At 42.9% G+C, this 22,028-nt stretch overlaps 1 protein-coding gene across 6 annotated transcripts in view; it reads right to left on the reverse strand.

Annotated features, from left to right (window-relative positions):
* Positions 1-1,311: 1,311 nt before the first annotated feature.
* The window catches only part of STAG1 (STAG1 cohesin complex component), a 167,035-nt gene continuing 146,318 nt past the window's right edge, over positions 1,312-22,028 (reverse strand). For 5 of the 6 annotated variants that reach the window (XM_021537159.2, XM_021537156.3, XM_021537161.2 and 2 more), the window contains 12 exons: positions 20,960-21,052; positions 18,275-18,449; positions 17,377-17,516; positions 15,628-15,729; positions 13,987-14,135; positions 12,909-13,037; positions 9,346-9,551; positions 7,053-7,224; positions 5,896-6,006; positions 5,006-5,120; positions 3,627-3,707; positions 1,312-3,543 (listed from right to left, as the gene is read on the reverse strand). In XM_021537159.2, the coding sequence (XP_021392834.1) occupies positions 3,520-3,543; positions 3,627-3,707; positions 5,006-5,120; positions 5,896-6,006; positions 7,053-7,224; positions 9,346-9,551; positions 12,909-13,037; positions 13,987-14,135; positions 15,628-15,729; positions 17,377-17,516; positions 18,275-18,449; positions 20,960-21,052 (1,497 nt within the window). In that variant the 3' untranslated portion in view covers positions 1,312-3,519. Of the gene's footprint in view, positions 3,544-3,626; positions 3,708-3,795; positions 5,121-5,895; positions 6,007-7,052; positions 7,225-9,345; positions 9,552-12,908; positions 13,038-13,986; positions 14,136-15,627; positions 15,730-17,376; positions 17,517-18,274; positions 18,450-20,959; positions 21,053-22,028 lie in introns of those variants that run through there. The other variant, XM_077785618.1, reaches the window with a different exon arrangement.

The following is a 22,028-nucleotide window of genomic DNA, read 5'->3' on the forward strand; positions in this document are numbered from 1 at the left end:
CATGAAAAAGCTCTTGGTGCTGTCCCAGGGAACAGAGCTCACTGCAGCAACAAGGAAAGGTAAATTAAAATGCTACTGTTGTGGGCGTCATGGCCATGGTGGGAGTTCCTAACTAACTGTGAGAAAACTGTAAGGGTTTATAATGCCCAAGAAGATTTAAAGCTGGTTTAGAGGCAGAAGCTGTTATAGGTGAAGGGATATATATATATTATATACACAGCTTCTTCAACTTGCCCAGAGTCAGGAGACAATCCATGAGAAACCCACTTGTCATAAAGAGGAAAGTACAGCTTTGTTAGTTGTTTCCTAACCTCAGTACTGCTAGTCTCTATCCTCTCTCCCATCTCTTGCCAGCACAAGAATTGGGCTTTCAGACCCTCTCCATTTCCAAATAGGCAGTTCTCTACCAGGACATGTTGAAAACAGGCTCGAAAGCTGCTCTGACCAGGCTTCTGAGAATTTCCAGGTCCAGTCACCTAAAAAAAAAAACCCAAGAAGTACAGTTAAATCCCTTAAACAATGTGTAGCCCTTGAATTTAGCAGCAAGGCAAATTACTTACTGTGCTCCTCAGTGCAGCAGGAGTTGCCATAACTTACAAGCATTTGGAGACTGAGCTTTCAGGCTGTCTTGGGAGTAGTTGAGACTTTGAATCATCCCTGTGCCTCAGCTGCTGCATCTTGTTCCTTTTCGTAACTCCAATGATTTTTCCTTAGGAAATGGGCCAGGTGATAAAGCAGTCAGTTTTCTTTAGCACTACAGAGATGAAATCTTTCAGGGGTTGGACAAAAATAGCACCTTGCTCCCTGAGACATGGGAGTAACATGGGCATTTTGTTTCAGGAATCTGTGAAACTTCATTTAGCCCAGCTGGTTGTTAGAACTTTCAAGCCTTTCCCATGGCAGTTTCTTCCCACAGAATCCAGGTCACTTCAGACATATAGGGCAAAAGAGAGAAATTCTTCTCAAACCTTGTGGCATTTCAAGAAATTTTAAGTTTTAGCAGTGCGTCTCTTGCATCTGGTGTGGGACCTTCCCAGATTTACAGGACTCTCACATTCACCGCCCCCCAACCACACCACACCACGGTGGAGGGGAGAAAGAAGCCCAGAGAGGGTTTCCATCACTCTTGAGGCTGCGTGGGTAAGGGAGTGGGGTACAGATCCGGTTGTGAAGCCTGGACTACATGAAAACTACCTGTCAGTTTTGCCTTTAATAATTCCTTGAATTCCTACTACTTAATGGAATGACAAAATGTGATGGTCCAAACAAACACTTAAAAGAAAACTATAGTGAAGAGGGTGCTCATCATACTCATGATTTTGAATAGTTTATTAAATGAAAGGTGAAGCATCAGTTTTAAATTGTACAAAAGGAAAAAAAAAAAACCTCATATTGTAAATGTACAATTTACAGAATTACTAGCAAAACCAATCAAGGAGACACTCATAATACAAAAACCTATTGACTGCAAACTGAACTGGAGACCCATTGCAGGTACCATGATAATAAATGTTTGTTATACAGTATTCTACAATGTTAAATTAGGAATCAGTTTTCCACACAGAGGACTGTGAAGCACAAGGTTTGTCTGAGACTCAAACTGGGCAGCATCTGTTGTGCCACCATGCTCACAGAGTGATCCTGGGACAGGTCCTGCAGCCATTCCTGCCCCCAGGCCCTGGGGGTGCACAGAGGGAGGTAATGGGGTTTATAAAGTTCCAGCTACTTTTTGGGACCAATACATCCCCAGCCCACATGAAGGAATGGCTGAATTACCTGGTCAAACATTTTTGGCAACCGTGTCTAAGAACTGCACGTGTTGTGAGAGCCAAGCTCAGCTGGGTGAGGTGCTGGGCTGGGTGAATTTGGGCTCTTTCCCTGCCCATGCTGGGCACTGAGGGGTTGGGCTGGTGTCCAGTAAGCTTGAAACAGAAAAAAGCTCCACGATTATTCTGCAGTTGCTAAAACTAAAGCACCTCTGAAACTGCTGTGCTCCAAGTGGGTCAGTCTGCTTTGTATCCCAACTGCTACTGAGTGTAGAAAGATGAAGATTTTGGGGCCAGTTGTTGGAGATCTGGAGCTGTGGAGGGCCAGCACTACTGGTGCCAGGCCAGGCTGGGTAAGGAGCAGCTACTATGTCGAGTCATAAAATCGAAGCATAATGAAATTCCAAATTACTGAAGACATTGAAAAATATCTTAGTACAATGAATTAGCTGAGAATGTTTTGGGGGTTTTTTGGATTTTTTTTTTGATGTTTTTAGCTTTTTTGAAAAATCATATTTTTTTCCAAAGAATTACTCTCAATATGCACAGTTAACACTGAAAATGTAGCTGTAGTCCATTGTAAGCTTAAGAACTTCACCATCTAAGCACAAATTTCTATGCAGCACATACAGTACTTCTAACTGGCAAAATTAATTTACAAAAATAGCGAAAAGGGTATTTACGGCATGGAAAGTAGACTCTGTTTTATGGTACAGTTAAAATTACTTTTAGTATGCTAAAGTGATCCTTTCCCCCACCCTTGAACTATTTTTTTTTTAATAGGAAAGTTGCTGTTTATGTACCTTGTGTTGGCAGGCTTGAAGTAGGTAGTAAAAACAGCAAAGTGATTACTTGAGAACCATTTGTGTGTTTTACTGAGAATACTTTATTTGCTGGTATAAGTTGCTAAAAATGCACAGAGCAAGTACCAATAGAAAATTTACTGGTTTTGTGTCCCCATGTGCTATATAAAATGAATGTTACACAGCATCTGTTGGAAAAGTGGCTTCATGGACATCTCTTACTTTATGTCCCATTATAAATAAAAATAAATCTTCTCAAGAGTATAAAATCTGGGTTTATCATATCAGAATCTGAAATTTTTTGGCAGAGATGCACGTCATTAGAATTCTAACCTCTTCTCTGAGAGTGTTCTTCTCCATGCCTATGAGAGGACATAAGCGTACCATAATGTTAATCAAATCCAGTGTGTTCCAAAACACTTTTCCGTAGCCAGAACGACCTGCTTACAGCAGCCTTGCTAGTCAGTGGCTGATAGGCATAGGTTTAATAAAAATGGCTAGCTCTGAAAACATAAAAAGGCAAATGTTAAAACTGTTTTAAATTGTACAGCAGAAAAATAAAGTTAAAAAAGTTCTGTTTTCACTCAATGTTGTTTTCAGAAAACATATGTAGAACAGTGTTTATTTTGACAGCTGTCTTAACAATTTAAAACTTCCTCCTCATCCAGAAAAAAAAAAAAAAAAATCCATATTAGGACAGTCAAGAACAGGGATACAAATGATTTTTTAGGTCAGCCCTTCTGAGGTGACTGGATTGGCCAACATTCCCGTGTGTCATTAAGAAGTTCCTCTTCTCTCCGTCACTACACCAAGGGGTTGACCTCAATCATTTGGTTAAAAATCAAACCGTATCACATCAAAAATGTGGTTTTCATACAAGCTATCACAGTATATAGGCCTCTAGCTCTAAACAATAGAGTTCCAAGTTTGTAAAAGGTCTTCGCCAGACTTCAGAACATGGGCATGCCAAATCCCTGAAAAAGGGGGGAAAAGACAGTGGTTATGTGTTGCAGGACAAGGGCGGAGCTGAAAGCAAGCAGAAGGAGCCAGGCCTTACTGAGTCGTCCTCGATGATCGCCGCCGAGTCGAAGAAGTCCGGCCGCAGCTCCGCGCGCTCGCGCCGGTTCCGCGACGGCGGCTGCAACACACGGGAGTTGGAACAGCACAGGGACAGGGAGCCCTGCCCGCCACAGAGCCACCTGTGCCTGCCCCTCACCTTCCCCCCAGCGCCACACAACCTCGGGGGCAAAGTCAGCCCTGACACAGGACAGCGCTCCCTCGACTCTTTACTACTGAAAGAATGCCGTAAAAGCTGGTGGCTTCTAATTCTAACTCTGTGTTCATAGTTAAGGACTTGCCCAAGGTTCTTGCTGACTTAAGGATGTTGCTGTATCAGGATTGAGACTGCACAGAAACTCCCTCTTAACTGTCTTTATGCTTCGAAAATTTATAGAGAAACTTGAGCTCTGACATGGTCAAAAATAGATTTACCAACAAAAAGGGTATGGAAGATATTGAAATATTTCTGAGGCTTGAACCCTTGGTGATGTCCTTCCCCACGAGCACAAGAGTAAGTGTGAGCCTCACTGGCTTGATCAATTTCTTCCTTTCCTTGCCTTGGATGTTACTTGGTAATTACATGAGTGCTGGCAATAACCTCAGAATGCAGCAGCCTTTCCCAAGACAGTTAGGCCAATCCTAATATAACCTAGGGCTTGTTGTTTGGATGTGAAAGGACAAACAGAAAAGCATAAAAATGGTGAGATGTGTAAAGCAAACTGCTCCTTTATCCCATTTTACAAGGGAGCAGTCATTCCAGAGGGGCACTCAGTTAAGGTTGTAAGCGCTGCAAGGAACTTCTCCCAGCAGCTGGAAGGGACTGAGGGTGCCCTTGATGATGGGACCTGTTTGGGAGCAATTCCTGTTTAAGGAGCTCCCACCCACACACCAGTGCTTGTGCTCCCTCCTGCTGTGCCAGCAGGACTCTGGCTGTGACCTACTGAGACCTTGAGTAAGAATCCCCTGCCCCGCCTATGTCCTCAGGCTAACAGGGAAGGGAAAGAGAAGGACCCCTTGGCTGTGCCAGTCTGACACGTTGTGGCTGCAATAAAGAGCCATGTCAGCACAGGCTGTAACTCATAACCTGATCCCTGTGGGCTGACAAGTCCGAGGTGTGTGATGGTGCTGCCAGAAGCTGCCCAAGAATCAATCTTGGGAAGAAGGAGCACTAAGCAAAGCTTGTGCGGCAGTGGAACAAACCCACTGGGCTTGAGCCTGCAGCTGGAGCTCTGGGAAGTGCTCACATCATTTCCACTCTAACATTCAGACAACCAGAGGCCAGACTCAAAATTTTGGAAATTTTTGTTTACACTTCCGAAATTCCTTTTAAATTAGCTTTCAACTATATTAAACTTGCCATTGATAAAATTTACTGACCAGATCAATGACCATTGTGTCCTCAAATTCTTCATTCATGTCCTCTAGCTGGCCTCGTGAGGACATCATTACATCTTCAAAGATCGGCTCAGCGTCATCTTCCATTAGACCTCGTCTGATTAAATAGAGAGAGGGTCATTTCCAAGCAGAAAAACTTCCCAGCCCTGATCTTTGTCATTAAAAAGAATGCTCAAATCCTATCATTTAATGCCTTCACTCAAACCCTGATGCTGAGGGTAAAGCCAACAGGCTCTCTGGAATACCAAACAGGAAAATCACACGTACACACCCCTCCCCAAACCCTGGGCCAGTCCCACTGAGAGCCCTATGACCAGTAATTGAAGTTGTCCCCAACAAGAACAGGGCAGTAACTCATCTTTGCCTGCCCTTTAACAAGGAGGAGTGACACTGTTTGCCAGGATCACTGGTAAAGTCCTGTGACTCCAGCAGTGCCTTCAAGCCCAATTCCAAAGGCTGTAAGGATTCCAGCCCGTGCTGAATGACTCTGTGGGATCAGTACAGGGCATGTGGTGCCCCAGTGTTCACCCATGTGTGTTCCCTCTATTACTGCACGGGGGGACACCTTGGCAAAAAAGGCTGGAGAGCACAGACACAGGAACAGGCTTGTGGGCAGAGCTGACAGGCAATCACACAGAACACAAATCATGGAACCCCTCTGAGGAATGGGGAACTGCACCTTGTCACTGGGCCTGGTGTCTGGCCACAATCAGAGAATGGCAGTGCTGGGCTGGATCCATCCCAGCACTACAAACTGTCCCTCTGCCTTCAGCAGAAAGGCACAGGAATGACTGGCAACCAGCAGGAAAGGGAACATGCACTGTGTGTCCTGCACATGGTTCTGCTGAGGGCAGCAGGCTGTGAGCACTTACACTGCATGCCTTACACCACTTCTGCCTTTCATGTAGTTCATTCCTGTCCTGTCCTTTCGATTGAGATCCTCCAGCTTCTGCTGGCCCAGCCACGAGATCTGCATCTGGGGACTAACACACAGGGAATAAGTTAGGACTGACAGCAGTAACAGTTCTGAGCTGCCTACTGTGGAGCAGTTTCTATCTCCAAGTTCTGTGTCTGGCCATGCTTCAGATTAAGATAATTAAATCCCATCCATCATTGTACACATCTTCTGGATTCCCTTCCACAGTCTGTCTGTCTCCTCTCACTGTATGTGCACAAAAAAACCCAATTAACTGTTGCAATAAAAGCAGGTATGGAAACAGTGACATTGCTCCTTCATTAGGGGCAGGCACCTGGACCAGGAGCACCTCTAAAGTTTGTTACTATTAAATAGTACTTTATTGTGTCAGATGAGGCAAAATATGAGCAAGAATGGATCCAAATTAGTAACTGACAAAAATGGTTTTTGCACAAAAAACAAATGGTTTTTGCACAAATACCCTGATCAACCTAAAGGCCAGTACCTCACCCACGTGTAAATACCTTCCAGGCTGCACTGCTGATGCCACCAACCAGCCTGTGCTCACCTGCTGCTTCCTGGCAGCACCTGCTGGCAACACCCACTGACAGGAAATAACCAAAGTTTCCCTCTAAATGGAGGTGATAAAATGGGAGCAAAGGGACAAAAATAATATATAATTTAGGACAATTACCTCAGATCAGGAATTACTAGCTCAACAGCTGGAAATACAGAAAATATCAGACAGGGTGTCTGGAGAACCTTAACTCTGATATCAGGCAGGGGGAAAGAAAAGTGAATATCTACAGGTCTTACAAAGAAACAGTTCCACCCAGCCTGGGACACAAGCACTAGGATGATTTGACAGGAACTGCATGGCTATGCTATGAGGTAGTTTTAACATAAGGAATTTCTACTATTATTCCGTTACAACATATTTTTCTGGGACCTGAAGACAATCCAAGTATTGCTGAGCTGTAGTCAAGGCATTTCCAGGTGGCTTTGCAAATCAACACTGCATCTCTGGAGCCACAGGCTAACAGTATCACTATAACCCACAAACAATTCCTTTGCCTGGCTGACTGTACTTGATGCTGAAATTCCAAGACTTACTTGTGTAAAAAATCCTGTTCAGATCCCTGCTCCGACTCATGCTCCTGGATCTGCTCTCCCATTTGTCTGGTGTTCTCTCTCAGGACAGTGGATGTGAGCTGAGGTGTCTGCAGTGTCCCTGGAGTATGGATATTCTCATTCCTGTTCAGCCAGGAGCCTTCCAGGCTCTCATCTAGAGAGAGAACACTGAAATCACTGCTGATTTCTGACCACATGCAGGGCAGCATTCAAACAAATGTGCACTAAGGGATCACCTGGATAAATGCTTGGAATGGTAAGATTTTCAGTTCTAATTTTAGATTCTGTTTTAAGTATTACTACCCTCTATTCCCAGCAATAACAAAAATTTAAAGGGAACAAACACAAACCCCATTGCAAACAAAGTCATACCCAGCAGTCGAGGCTGTGCTGCAGTATCTTGAACATAAGCAACCAAGGTAATTCCCAATTCTCGAGTATACAACTGGGGATTGTTAATCTCATGCACCTACAGCAACCAAGATCGAGTTAAACACTAAGACAAGGTGAGCACAAACCCCAAAATCTGGTCACTCCAGATCTTTAAAACTGCCAGAACCACTGGAGTGGAGCAGGGAGGGGACACTTAGGAATAAAAATGAGATAAAAATGACTGAAGGTCTAGCTGGGATCCTGTGCTTATGTTGGGAAGGGAGCAAAGCAGAGAGGAGGGAAGAGGGAGGACTTGAGAATGGGTTAGAGCAGGAAGCGTGCAGCCAGAGAAAAATGTAGAAAAAAAATCAGTTGCTGGAGAAAGACAGGAGATGACAACAAAGATGACAAGATCACTGATTTACTAACAGGAAATGTGTGGTGAGAAGAGCAGATTGGGATCTCCATGGATCTGCTCATTCTTCCATTGCCTTTTACTACCCTTTAGGCATAAATGTTGTTTAAAAATCTGCCTATTTATTCTCAAATTTACCTTTGAATCATTTTTATGTTACGGATTATTTTAAAAAAGCTATTGATTTCCTTACAGCATCGTGAAGAAATGCCACAGAGCACATTTCCTCTCAGAAGCAACAGGGATTGTTCTCCAAGCCAGTCTGTGCTGGATTTAGGTGAGAAAGGAACCAGAGGGGACTGAATATGGTTCATTGATGCCACAGTAATTTCTGCAGTGACCTTTCTGTCAGATCCTTTAGAGCAGAAATTAAAGAAACAAAAAAACCAAAGGAGATTCTCAAATGGAAAGTGTTGGAAATCAATTCTCCCTTCTACCGATCACTGAAAGAGGGTGACACAAAAGAGTATGAGGTAAGCAAAGTCTAAAAACTACATCTTAAGCCTGAGGTTTTCCTTAGGTGTTTCCAAAGATGTTCCTATGCCTCCCAGGGTGAAAAAAAAATGGTAAAATACAGCAGACTAGAATGAAAATGGCAAGAAGAGGAAAGAAGAAAACCTCAGTAGCTGAATTCTGTGAAAATTTTGGCATCTTGAAAGAAGAAAAACAGTACCTGAAGAAAGGAGCCAGTATTTTATGTACCTACACTGGAGGCTGTGAGAAGGACTTGGTGCAGGGACTGCTCACCCTGAGCTGCAGTGGAGAATGGACCTGGCTGTATGGGCAAACTTTTAAGGAGTATTTTGGGAATGACTGTATATTCAGGCAAATGGGCACTAGATTCCTTACTGAGGGGTTACTGTCATAGATACTGCCTGTGGAAAAACCCTTGAAGTTTAAGATCCCATGCACATCTACTGTATAGTGGAACAGCAAATTAGTATTCACAAAAGTCCACACTACAGCACACAGATTGACCAGGAACTGATGCAGCCTTGTAAGAAATTTGCTATCACAGCCATTTTCCTGATGAACACATCTGAGGTCCTAGAAAGAGTAAATGCAGACAACACTCGATATCAGTACTATTTTAAACAAGAATGGTGTCTTTTTAGTGTTCTCAATGGCCCTGCAACAACAGAGATCTGTTATCAGAATTTCTGCTCCAAATCCCTGAGAATTAACAACTCCCCAGCGGGAACCACAGGCAGAAATCAACAGTCCAGGAGTGAGAAAGTGCAGGTAACTCCACAAACACCTCTTCCAGCAGCAGTAACAGCTTTTAACAGTTCTGATTGCCAATCTTGGTCAAGACAAACAAGAACAGGGGTCTGTGGTGCTATTTCCCCTAAAGACATGCCCAGGCCTGACAGAACCAGCAGAACAGATGCCTTGGTTCTGCCAGATCCAGAACGTATCACGTATTTCTGCGTGGACTGGTAAAGCCCCCTGAGTGTCCAGAATGCAAAGCCCTGTGCCCTCACTAACCTTCCACTCTCTTTTTGTGGAGGGGGGGTCGGCCCTTCTTGTTCCTCACGGAGGAGGCCTTGCTGCTGCTGCTGCCGCTGTTCACGGACATCCTGTCGTCCTCGCCGCCCGTCACCAGCGAGTTCCGGTACGAGATCAGCGGCAGCCAAACGTCCTCTCTCCTCTCCATCATCTGCTCTGTCAGGAACTTCTCCAAGTAGGTGTGCCTGGAAAGGAAAGACAGGGGGTACAGAGGTGCAGCAATCTCCCCACAGACACCCGGATATGGCCACTGTGTCAGCAGCCAGGCTGCATCAGGGCTAGTGCTGCAAGGATGCAGGACGTCCTTTGGCATCCTGGAACAAGAGAAATGGGTTAGTCAAACCCATCTGCAGTCATTTATTTTTCCATAAAAAATTTGAAAACCTGGTCCACTGCCATGAGAAGTTCAGCGCACGTGTGTTAACTGAAATGAAGAACCAACAACTCCCTCCTGGTCTGGAGGGCATAGGAACTGTTTTGTTTCTCCACTGATTATTTAATTATGGAATTAGAAGTAACCTCTCTGAAAAGAACATGCAAATCTACATAATGTCATTCTAATGAGTTTCAGGCTGCAGAGCCAAACATTCAGAAGTTTGGTAAGAGAACTCAGGTACTTCAGCATCACTTCCTGCACCCCTCAGTCACAATTTCCTTTAATGCCACCTTGCCAGGTTGCCAGCAGTGGGAGTCAACTCCACACATTCCACATGGAAAAGCAGGGGTTTCCTCTGTTAACTCATGGCAGCTCAGAGCTGTTACACAGCCCAACTCCAGAACAGGCCCAGGAGCCACACTGCTCATGTGAGGGTGACAATCACATCAGGGTTTTGATTCAGTAAATAGCCTAACTTTGATCAAAAAACAGCAGGTTCCTGTCTACTCTTTCATTGAATACTGTTAATGTTTCCTCCTTCCCTTTTTCATGCATATATTAACTCCCAAACCTGGCAGCAATGGGAAATTCTTAGTATATTCTCTATTTTATGGTACCCAGCCATGCCACTTGAGTGCTTCATGGCTTTAGAAGAGTCTTGGAAAGTAAGAAGTTTTTCTGCCTCCAGTTTGTATTTATGACCGAACTGTGAAAGAGGAAAATGACACCACTTGGGAGTTCTTTACTACCTGGATGCCAAACTTGATGCCAAATCTTCTGCTCAGCTTTTTGGGGGAGCTTCACACTGGCAGTTCTTATGAACTCTAAATTTCCAGAAGTGAGAGCACCATGTTGAGGCTCTATGTCACCTGACACCCACTAGTCAGTGTCCAATCTAAGCCAACTGTGTCTTTGAGAGAAATAAATAGAAATAAGTGCCTCCAAGGACAAACTCCTCTATTCTGTCCTACACTAGCTCCTCAGGATTTCCCTGCCTGTATCTGCCTTAATGGGATTGTAACACAGTGTTAGTGCAAATTCTTTTTCTCCAGCTGTATGAGTCTGGCACCTTACATGAACAGTTTTATGTGAAATCCATAGATTTAAAAAAGTCCATAAATGGCTATCACCAGTTCTGAAGGTTACTCATAAAATGAACAGCCAGATTAACAGGCTAGGAAAACTAAATTATATCAGCATTGCTGCTTCACTCCCAAACTGGAAGCTTCTCCCTTTTCTAGCCCCAGAGAAAAAAGCCTGCAGCCCAGCAGAAGGAAGCAGAAGCTCTGTGGAACAGCAGTGTGTGCTGGATCCTGTCAGGAAGGGTGCTCTGGAGCAATGCCCTGACACCTGCAGGCTCTTGGGTGGATGATTTGGGGGCTGAAGAAGGGAAGCCAAGCTGGAGAACCTGGGCAGCCACGTGTTCCTGAGACTGTGAGGGCTCCAGAGCACTTCTGGCTGCAGACAAGAGTCCATTGCTGAGTTTGGGGAGGGCCCCTGGGCAGGGAGAGAGGGAAGTGATCCTGAACATGGGACTTCTCCAGCAGATGGTGGTCATGGACCTTCCTGCACACAGGCAGCCCCTGTGGCAGGGGACAGATCCCTATGGACTGGAGGAGCTACAGAAAAGGGCAAATGCAGCATCCCACTCCTGTCCTGGCAGGGGAGCACTCTGGGCAGGAGTGGAGCCACCTCCACAAAATCCTTACATGTCAGCAAGTTGTGCTGACCCTTCTCATGGTCACCACAGCCTGTAGGGTCTGGAGCAGGGCTGAACTCATCCCAACACAGCAGTCTGGCACAGATCAGATAAATCAGGCCCTAAAGGACCAATTTCTTTTCAGGATCATTGGATTCAGCTGAGGTCAAAAGCTCAGGTATAGATACTCTACCACAGCAATCCTTATACCCCTGCAGGAGCAGCCACTGGTTGTGTATGTGGGCAGGGGAACATTTGAGAAAGAATTTAAATGGCAACATGGAATGTGAGGGAACAAAATGTCCCAAAGAACTGAATTTCACTCAAAGGCTCAGGTGAACAGAAGCTGTCAGGGACAGCATGACATAACTTTAAATGTCAGACACTGGAAACTTGTGGAAGGGATGACTCTGCTGAAAGGTTAAACTTCACTAAATTCACAGGAAACAGGCCAGTGGCACTTAGACCACCATGCAGGAGACTCTTCAGCTAAGAAGAAAAGACATAAAATCCTGTTATACTTAAGTCCTGTCCTGAAGAAGAGGATAGAGACTGAGAAGATTCCAGGATGTAACAATGCACAAATGGAGTGCCAAGACAGCCTAACTGGATCATCCCATTCCCTATCTCCTTTAACTATTTGTCCTCCAGTGTTTGCTGAATTGAGAAATTATTGATGCAATGAAAAAGTGAAATTGGTTCAAGTGTGTACACATGAAAAATGATATAAAGTTAACCAAGCTGCATTTCTTACTGCACACATAAAGCTGTAATGTCCATAGTTGTTAACCCTAACAGAAAAGTCCTTTTAAAGAAATGTCTTCACAGAAAAACATCTGTCAAACCTTCCCAGCAAAGTCTGACAGAAAGTCAGTTGAGGTCATTCCAGTTGATCTTTTGACTAACACTCAGTGAGGTCACAGAATTGACTGGAAAGACATCTATAACCCTAAATCAGCAGATCAGGCAACTGCACTTGTAAACTGGTCCTTAAGTTATTCAGTGAATTTAGTTCCACACTGGGCACATAGTGCTTGGCTGATGTTTGACTGGAGTCCTCTTCCAGTATATTAAAAGAAACAAATACAGGCTTACAATTTATGTAAATATACAACAGAAAAAGGTCCTACTGCAGTGGTGACAGCCTGTAAATTCCCTGCACTATTAAGGTTTAATTTCTTTTCTTGTAGCTTAAAAAAGGACTTCTAATTTTCAATACCCTGTGAGAAACTTTAAACAACATTGTTTTGGGGAGGTCTTAAACTCACCTCATTAGTGGGTCTGATTTTTCCTTTCCCATTTATTTTTATTACTTTAAAACACGAAAGGATGAGTAAGTATGCATGTGAAATGTCTCAAGGACTTTCTGCAGCTCCAGTTAAGATTGTAGAAACCTCAAAAGAGAGAGCTGAAACTCACATTACAGGGATTAACAGAGCCCAGGGAAGAAAACAGAGCATTACTTACACAGTCTTTTTGTCCTGTCTCAGGAGCTTGGAAGAAAATTCACTAAGCACTTCCAGGAAAGCAAGGTTAGGAGGTGGATAGTCTTGTCCTTTCTGATTCTGATATTTGAAGGCAAACTCTATGCCATCTCTACAGTACAGAAATATTAACATGTTCAGACATTTGCAACAAAAACAATCCAAAAAAACCCCCAAACCTCAAAAAAGCAAACAAAAAACCCCAACTCAAAAACCAGAAAAGCTGCCCCAAACCTGAGCTGTAATGAAACTGTTTGTATCCTCAGATACCACGACAATGTAATTCCCCTTACTAGCAAACAGCAGCTTTTGGACAAAGGGGAATGCAGAGTTCCCTGTGGATTTGTGAGGCCCCCCCCCCTCAGAGAAGCCCATGGCCAGTCCCTGTAAGAGGGTGCTTGCCCAGTGTAGGAACTGGGCAGGAGCTCCATGGAATGTGTCAGATGAAACAGGAGCCAACCTCTGCAGTCAGAGCAGAGAACTGAGTCCCCAGAGCAGGACTCGTTTCTGCTTTGTCACCTGTGACTAAAGAGAACACTGTCCCTTCCCTCACTCAGCAAGGCACGAGTGTCCCCTGACTCCTGCCTGGCTGAGGACAGTGTTTTGTGCATCCTGACCAAGTCATGTTGATTTTGGTCTCAAGGACTGAGTCTCTGAGACACCAAATCTTAGCATTTAAGCTTTTCTATGCAGCAGTTGCATAAGAATTTTCAGTCCACTTTAAAAGATTTCCAAAATATTTTTGGAGTATCTTTTCATTGCCCTTAGTTCCTCCAGAATCCACAGTGGTGTGGAACAAGGAACCATCCTCAGCTGTTAGACACAACACACCTGAGATAAACAAACATAACCAAGCCAATACATTTAAAAAAAAAAAAATTAGGTAGTAGCTAGTTTGTTTCCTATCTACCTACATACATGTAGACCCCTCCATTTAAAGTAGAAAAAAAAATATAATTATTCCATGGCCTGTTGAGATTATGTATCCTGAGAAAGGGAATGCTGAACAAGAGTTTTAATCTGAAGTAGTGTAAAAATCTAGTTTATTTACCACCACTCACTTGTGTAGTGTGGCCACAGCCTCTCTTGTCTTGATCTGATCCAAGCCAAAAGTGAGGGCAAACCGCCGGGCCAGCTCCTTAATGCCACTTACGTGGGCAGATGTCCTGTCCAGGTTGGGACCTTGCTCCTGAACAAGCTCATTGAACAGCTGCAGAGAGAGTTCAGAAGTTGACATCTGTGAGCTGGGAAACACTTTCACTGAGAAAGACTTGGGTTCTAAACCTGCTCCACCTGAGAATGGCCTGTGCAATGACTGAGACATAATGGAGCCCCTGTCACCTGCCAGAATTTCTTCTGTCCCTCTGCTGTTTGCCAGCTGTCCCCCAGCTTGTACTTGCACAGAGTTGTTTTGGTGGAATTCTGCACCCATCCTCCCTGAATTCCATCTATCATTCTCCCAACTCATCAAGAGCTCTGCATTGTCATGCTGTTCTCTTAAGCACCTCCATCACCCATCAGATCAGGATTTCGGGATCAAAACTGCAGCTCCTGCACTGTAGCCTCAGGGCCCCTTTGCCCAGCACTGCTGCCTCCAAGGCCCTCCCAACACAGTATTGAAAAGCTTGATGCTTTTCCAGCCAGTTCCACCTCTCCTGGCACTGCCATTTACACCTCATCTCTTTCACTGGTTGCTGAGGCTGTCCTGGCAGACAGTGTCAGTGAGGATATTAAATCAGGCTCCATTACAGACAATGTTTCATCTCCAAAAGCTCTGTTACCATGTAATTAATGACAACAGCTTAATTGGACAGGATTCCTTCTTGACAAATCCACACTGGCTGCTACCTATCACTGAGGCACTTGCAAAGAGTTCCTCTCATTTTTCATGGAATTTTGTCAGCCTGACTGATCTGTGGCACCTGCTTCCTCCTTGCCAAGTTCTACAGACATGGGCTGCTTTGACACTCCTTGATTCTTCTGGAAGTACATCTGTCTTTCTCAGGTTTGTACAGATCTCTCTCAGCTTCCAGATTGCTACAGGAAATCCCTTAGGAAGGAACTTTGGGAGGTCCAGCTCATTTGAGAGCATCTAATTAGCAGAAGTAATTTCTCTGAGCAATGGCTATAGCTGGCACTTCAAGGGCCTAAGTGGTATTTAGTGCACTTTGTGCTGTTGCTTGATAGATTTCAACACCAGGTAGTAATTTACGATGGATGTAAAGTGAATTTTTCTGGGAAAAAACATGTCTAACAGCATTGGAAGACTTAATTAGCTTGAAATTTGAAAAATTAATCAGTATTTAGACAAAGTACAAGGAAGATGCATTATTCAGCAAATGCTAAGAATAAAAGCCATCCTAATTCTTCTTGTTGACTTGAGATCAATAAACAAATGCCATGAATCACCTTGGACCAAACTGTCTCCAAGGCTCTCCTCTTCCCTTGCTTTTTTATCTGCCCAAACTTTGCCAGTGTGAGCCTTTGGAGACAGAGATTACTGAGACAAAGGAGCAGTGACAGCCTGAACCTGGGGAGCAGGGAAATGAAGAAAATGTCCTAAGGAAGTACAGCATTTCTGCTTCCCTGTAAAGTGCATCAGAGGAAATCCTGGCTAGGGTTTTTTGCAATAAGGCATTTCTAACAAAAAAAAAAAAAAAAAAAAAAAAAAAAAAAAAAAAAAAAAAAATCAATGCTCTTACCTGTTGCAAACTGAGAATGAGTGTCTTTGCACACTGGATTTTATCAATTTGCCTGGTTTTGCTCAGGGTTTCCTTAATGATATCTCCATAGTCATTGTAGTACTAAGAAAAAACGTGAAAAAACCCAAAAACCTTTAAATCAAATATCTTATACAATTTCTTACAGTTTTCCAAAGAGAAAGATTACTTGTAATGCTTGATTTGAAAAGGCAGCAGTTGCTCAAATCCAGATTTTTGGTGTGAGGGGGAATGTTTCAGTATCAAAATTTAAACCAAACCCTGTGATAAGGTACGGAACTCCTGTATTTATTATCTTTTGTAACAAACATGTTGAAAGCCAAACAAAAGAGCATTTCCTGCCCCAAACAACGCACTTGATGAAGGTGACTCAGGGCTGCCAATTCCAAGCAACAACATGCCATTGATCCAACACCCCCTTAAGAAGCAGGTGTGAACAGACACCAGCATAGAGGTGTGTGCTCCTTGTGCACTGAGGGAAAAGGAATTCACCACAGCCAAAAAGGGGAGTAAGGAATGAGTCAGCATGGAGTGCTGTTTCTCTTTATGTTAACAGAATGGTTGCTGAAAGCCACAGCCTATGGTGTTGCCCATCTGGGTAGAAAAGCTGTATTATTGTCACAAGTTGAGAATAGGCTTTTTTTCCCCTGACAGTATTCTTTCTGCCTCATGGATGTTTCTGCATTTGCAGTCAGTTATTTTCATTCCTTCTAAAATATTGCTTTTGCCTTTTTTGGTAGTAATTCAAATTAAATTTCTCTCCCTCTCCCCCAGTATTAGGAGAAGGAGGGGCATGGGAAGAGGAGAAGCCCAACCTAGAGCAGCAGGTAGGGAACTCACCTGGATGGTGACAGCTTCAGTTTCAAACTCCCATTCTGGCAAAGAATCCCTAAGCAAGACTAACCCTGACTGATGGCTACAGTATGTCCTGGGAAATTTACTGTGCTGTGTGAGTCTGATGAACAGCAGAATTTCAAGTTAAACCCTTTACATTTCACACCATCATCTCAAACAGTGTCTATAGTAAAGGACCTGCTCTGTCTTCCAGTTCTTCCCCCTGGATTGTCATCTCTGTGATAACCAAATCCTCTGCAGGGACAGGTGAGACAGGACCTGAGGGTCAGTGGCAGGACTCCTGATGTGCCTGTTCTGGCAGGTGAACTCCCATGCACAGGGGCAGCAGGAGCTGAGGTCCTTCTCACCTTCACTGGGCCTAAAAGCTCTGTGGAAGCAGCCAAAGTTGAGAAGATACTCAGTCACCACAGACCCACTTACAGCACAACCATACAGAGCTTTTTTAATTCCTGCTGTCCTGTTTAAGCCAACCTCCTCTGACAAGAGCCCTGCCACCTCATGGCAACCAGCATGCCTGGGAGACTGACAGTGGAACATGACACGGAACAGGTAACTTACTGGGGATTCTAGAGATGAATCTGAGGAGTAGGGTAAGAAACTCTGTAGAGTGGACCCTCTCTGGAAATACTCAGCACCTCAGGACCAGCTTTTGGTGCTGCCCTAAATGAAGCATGTGTGCTACAAAGAGGTCAGAGTTTGCTGCTGCTCGGTGCCACGTGTCATTTAGAAAGGGAAAAGTACCACACAGGATCAAATAAAGCTGAAAACGTTTTCAGGAGTGTTTGGGCTCTAACCACAGTCCTGGCAGGGATGGCAGGAGAAGCCCTAACACTGCAGACTGGGCTCAGTTAGGACACGAGGATGCACATCCTGTACCTTCATATAGTGTTTGAAGATATCTGCTGCTGCATGCATGTCCACAATGTCATAAATGATCAGCTTGCTAAAGGCAGCCAGAAGGTTTCTTCTCTTATGTAAAGCTTCTATTTTGTTGGCTTCATCTTCTTCATCTCCCTCTGAAAGCATCATCAACAACAGAATGTTTGTAAGTTACTGTTAAGCTCTAAAACAACATTATCAAAGGGGAGCTTTTAGAAAAAATATCCATTCTAGAACATTAAGAAAAAAGGATTGTTGGAGAAGAAGCTAAAATGAAAGGTGGTAAGTCTTGAGTCCTGCCTACTTGAAAACTTCCCGGGAAGTTTAGGAACATGACACACCACTGACCAAGGCTGCTCTCCATTATCCTGAGATCCTGAATATAATCCACATGGAACTGAGTCATTTATTTCCTAGACCCTGTGAAAGGCCACACTGAACACTTGCTGAATGCTCTCACTTCTCAAACACAGGATTCTTCACAGAGGCTCCAGTAATTTCACTAAGCTATAAATATTTAATAAAAGAAAAATCAGAAGCACCAGTACACTTCTGCATGCCTTGGATTTTCATATGTGAAGTCAATGGCTCTGAACAACAGAAAGTAAAATCTAGTTGTAAAAAGCATTAACACTGAATGGCAATGCCATAAATATTGAGTCCCTATGCAAGGCTTCACTCTGTGAATGAAAAATAAACTACAGATAAAATTTTAAATATAGTTATTATATAATAAAAGCATATTCCATAACATATATAAGAAACTTCAGAGTAGTGACCTTCCAAAAATAAAGTAGGAATTCTTCTGAAAACATGAAGAAATTGATCAGAAAATTCTATTTTCTCCTTTCTTCTGTGTCTGTTATGAAAAAAAAAAAAAAAAATCGAAACATACCCATGCTCTGATTTTCATCATCTTGGTCAATAAACACATGATCCATAACAAAACTGAGAAGTTCTGACTGGAGGCCTGAGTCTGGATTGAACACCAAAGGCTGGAGCCCTTCTCGACCTCCCGTCATCAGCTGGTGACTAAAAATCATCAGGAGATCACAGAGCAGCATGAAAGCCTGAAAGGCAAAAGAAAATAAATGCAGTGACAAGTCAAGAAAGGAAAGCAAAGTACCATTGATCTAACTTCCAGATATCCCCTGCTACTATTAAACAGCTTCTTAAACTGTTACCAGGTATAGTTGTTTATGTGCTGTGAAAAGTATTCCAAAATGGTTTCCTCTACATTGGAATGCTGTGCCTTTGGTTCCTAGGTCAGGAACTGTGGTTACTACCTTCTCCTTGTCCCAGATGACCCGTATTAAACTTATATTTCTTCTCTAGCAAAGAAACTCTATCTCTATCTCTGATCCAAGGCCTGAAGCAAAATTTGTAGTAAAGAGAGCACACCTCTTTTGATAAACAGTCAAAAAAAAGCAAACAAGTGAAAACATGAACAACACTGAGGGAAAATTCAAGCTGAGTCACTGTCAGACCCCAAAAATACAGACAAACAGCCATAGCAAGGAAATTCTTGCAGAATTTCATCAAAAGCTCTTGCAAAAATAGAACCAAGTTTGTCTGCACAGCTTTCAAATCCAGACAAAAGCCAACCTGGGCAGAATTGTCCACAATTTATGCTCATTACTATTATACCCTCATTATCTGAGACAGGAAAAGAAGGCAGCTGTCACTACCTTCCTTTCTTCCAAGGGCTCATTCCTGCATGACGATAACTCGTTTTGCCCCCAAATGGCTTTTGTTGGGGTCTCACAGCCAGCTGTCTGCTTTTGATCACATTCAGCACCTTTCTGAAGCCTTTTTATTCATAGCTTCTCTATTTTTAACCTCAGGTTCTGAAAACTTTACAAATTTCCAAAATATAATCTGTAAATGCCACACTTCCTAGTGGCTCCCTTATTTCTGGGATAAGCCACATTTGGGCAAGAACAGATGCAAATCATTGTAAACTATGTTCTGTTGAGGCATTAGGAACAGATGTTGCTATTTGGGATGTTTCTCCCTTTGATGCAAAAGGCTGTGATTCATTCCAGTGATGATCTAACCTGCTCTAAACTCCCCTGATACTCAATAGAACTGAAACTCATCCTAATGCAGACCTCTAAAAAAGAGCAGATGAGTAATGCACTGCTGGTGCTGAATTCTGTCCAATATAAAGGCAGCAGTGGACTCAGTCACAGGATATTTATTTCCTTCAAACACTCATGGAAAAGTTGAAATGTTTCAGTCTTGTTTCTCTAAATACTTCATATAGTTTTCCTTCATTTGATATGGACATCAATGTTGTCTGCAAAGAATGTCTGGAGCAAGGATCAAGTATGGTAGGGAGACAATACAATTTGCACATAATTCTCAAAAAATCCAGTAAAACCAAAGCAATAAGTAGCAGTCCTGCTACTCACAGACATATACTTTTTAAGGAATAAAACAAGAGCAAATCACAGAAGAGTCAGCTGGCATGGGTCCCTGGAGTCTCTAGTCCAGCCTACTAGCTACCCAGGACACTCTCTGGGCCTGCTTGGGCATGAGTTTGTCTGGCTGAGGCTTGAAAACTTCCCCACAACTGGGAACTGACAGGAACTTCTAAATAAAGTTTAAATTATAATGAAAAAACCATTGTGGCCACTGGTAAGAAGAGAACAAACCCGTGTTAATACACCTCAAGAAGAAACCCACTGCAGGAATGGGAAGGAACATTTGCCATTTGCTGAGGTAGGAAGGATGTCGGGTCCAGCTCAAGCTGGAAGGGAGGTATTTGTATGGAGCTAGAAGGTATTTTCACATTATATAATATTAATATAATATGCTAAGAGTAACTACTCTGAATATTAAAAAAAAAAAATTACTAAAGTAAAATGTGCTGGAAGCCAATAACACACAAGTCTTTTAGAAATACATAAACTACTGACATCTCTGAGCATTTAATGTTTATATTTAGCAACCTGAAGGACAAAGAGTAAATGCCAAGCAGAGCTATCTTTCAAAGAAATAAAAGTGTCTTTTAAGAAGTATTATTTTTAAATACCACAGGCAAAAAACACAGGCCAGTTATTAGTTATACTCTTTGCAAAATCTGGGGAGGTCTGATAGAAATGCAATTTGTAAACAAACGTCATTGACATAAATCAGTGTATATTCATATAACCTCAGCTAACAAACCAGATGCTAAGTCCTGCAGAGGCAGGCTTAATTATTTTAACAAACCCTTTGATTCAATAGGGAAAAATCCAAAAAGATTCAGCCCATTTGAAGTCTCAGTCACCCTCCAAAATTGCCTATTTCCATCTTTTAATCCAGTGTCTGCAGGAAAAGTTTTTAATCTGAGGTGACTGAGTTGGATGCTTGAAGTCACGAGGGCTGGAAATGAGCCTGAGCATCCAGGTAATTCTTCCTTACTGTTAATCAAAAGTTAATTTGTCATGAGCTATGCTTTGAAGTTCTGGGCTGTTTGTTCAGATTTATTTAGACAGGAGCACAGATTATTTTACTTTAAGTTTGATGTAGTATTGTCTTGAGTTTTACTACTAATTTAACACTCACTTTTCTAAGAGACAGACATTTCCTTTACCTGTTCTTTGACTGGAGTATTGACATTTGATAGACACTGCTGGCAGACAGCCAGGAAGGATTTCACAGTTTTCCTCAATACCAACAAGTCCTCCTGGAATAAACATTAAAAAAGAAAGTATATAAAAATTAGTAAGAGGTTTCTTGGAGGAAGCAAAATAAAGAAATTGTGGTGATTTCATACATTCAACAAAAAGCTGTGAAAGAAATAAGCTATTCAAAGAGAACACACACAGAAACAGTCTCTTGGTTTTACAGTGATGAGGAACCAATCACCTGAAAGAAAGCAAGAAGCCCAAATTAAATGAAATGAGATGAATTCACAGCAGGATGGCTGGCCCATGCTCTGCAGACCTTCCCCCAGGACAGCCCTCTCAGTTTCCACATGGAAGAGAAGAATGTCCTGCAGAACAACCTCCAAGCAAATGTGAAGAACCTACATAATGCACATGCAATGTTTTCCTTGCTGAAATGTTTTACTGATGCTGGCTGTTCAGCCCATGTGTCTCAGTTCTGGTTTTAGCTTTTCTTGTGCTTCCTGCCACGAGCTCTCGTTGTTCTGTGTTTACTGCAGAGCCTTTTTGTGGTCCATATGTTCTCCCTGTGCTGGTTCACAGCACAACACACGAATGTCAGCGTGCCCAAGCACCCAGAGCATTCCCAAAGCTCTGAACTTCTCATCACTTCCAATGGAGTGAGTGGGATTTGCTGATATGGACACTGAATGCCTGTGCCCTCCCTCACCTTCCTATTCCTGAGCAGTTTTTCTCTGATGATGCAGCCATGGTGCTACTGCATTACCCTGCCATTGCAGAATCTGTAATACAGCTCTGCTCTGTCTAATCCACAATTTGCCATTAAGCACTTCTCTTTTTTTTTTCCTGGATATAAGCCTTCCATTTGACAGCATTAAGGTGCTCTTTTAAAAAAATTTAAACTGTGTTTTGTTCACCAATTGATCTATATCATTCCCATTTTCAGGGCCTTCTCAGATGACTGATAAAAATTACCCTTTCATAGGAGAGAACAGATCTCTCCCAGAATGCATCAGAAACTATTCAATTGAGCAA

The sequence above is a fragment of the Lonchura striata genome, chromosome 10 (assembly GCF_046129695.1).
Source record: "Lonchura striata isolate bLonStr1 chromosome 10, bLonStr1.mat, whole genome shotgun sequence".
NCBI lineage: Eukaryota > Metazoa > Chordata > Aves > Passeriformes > Estrildidae > Lonchura > Lonchura striata.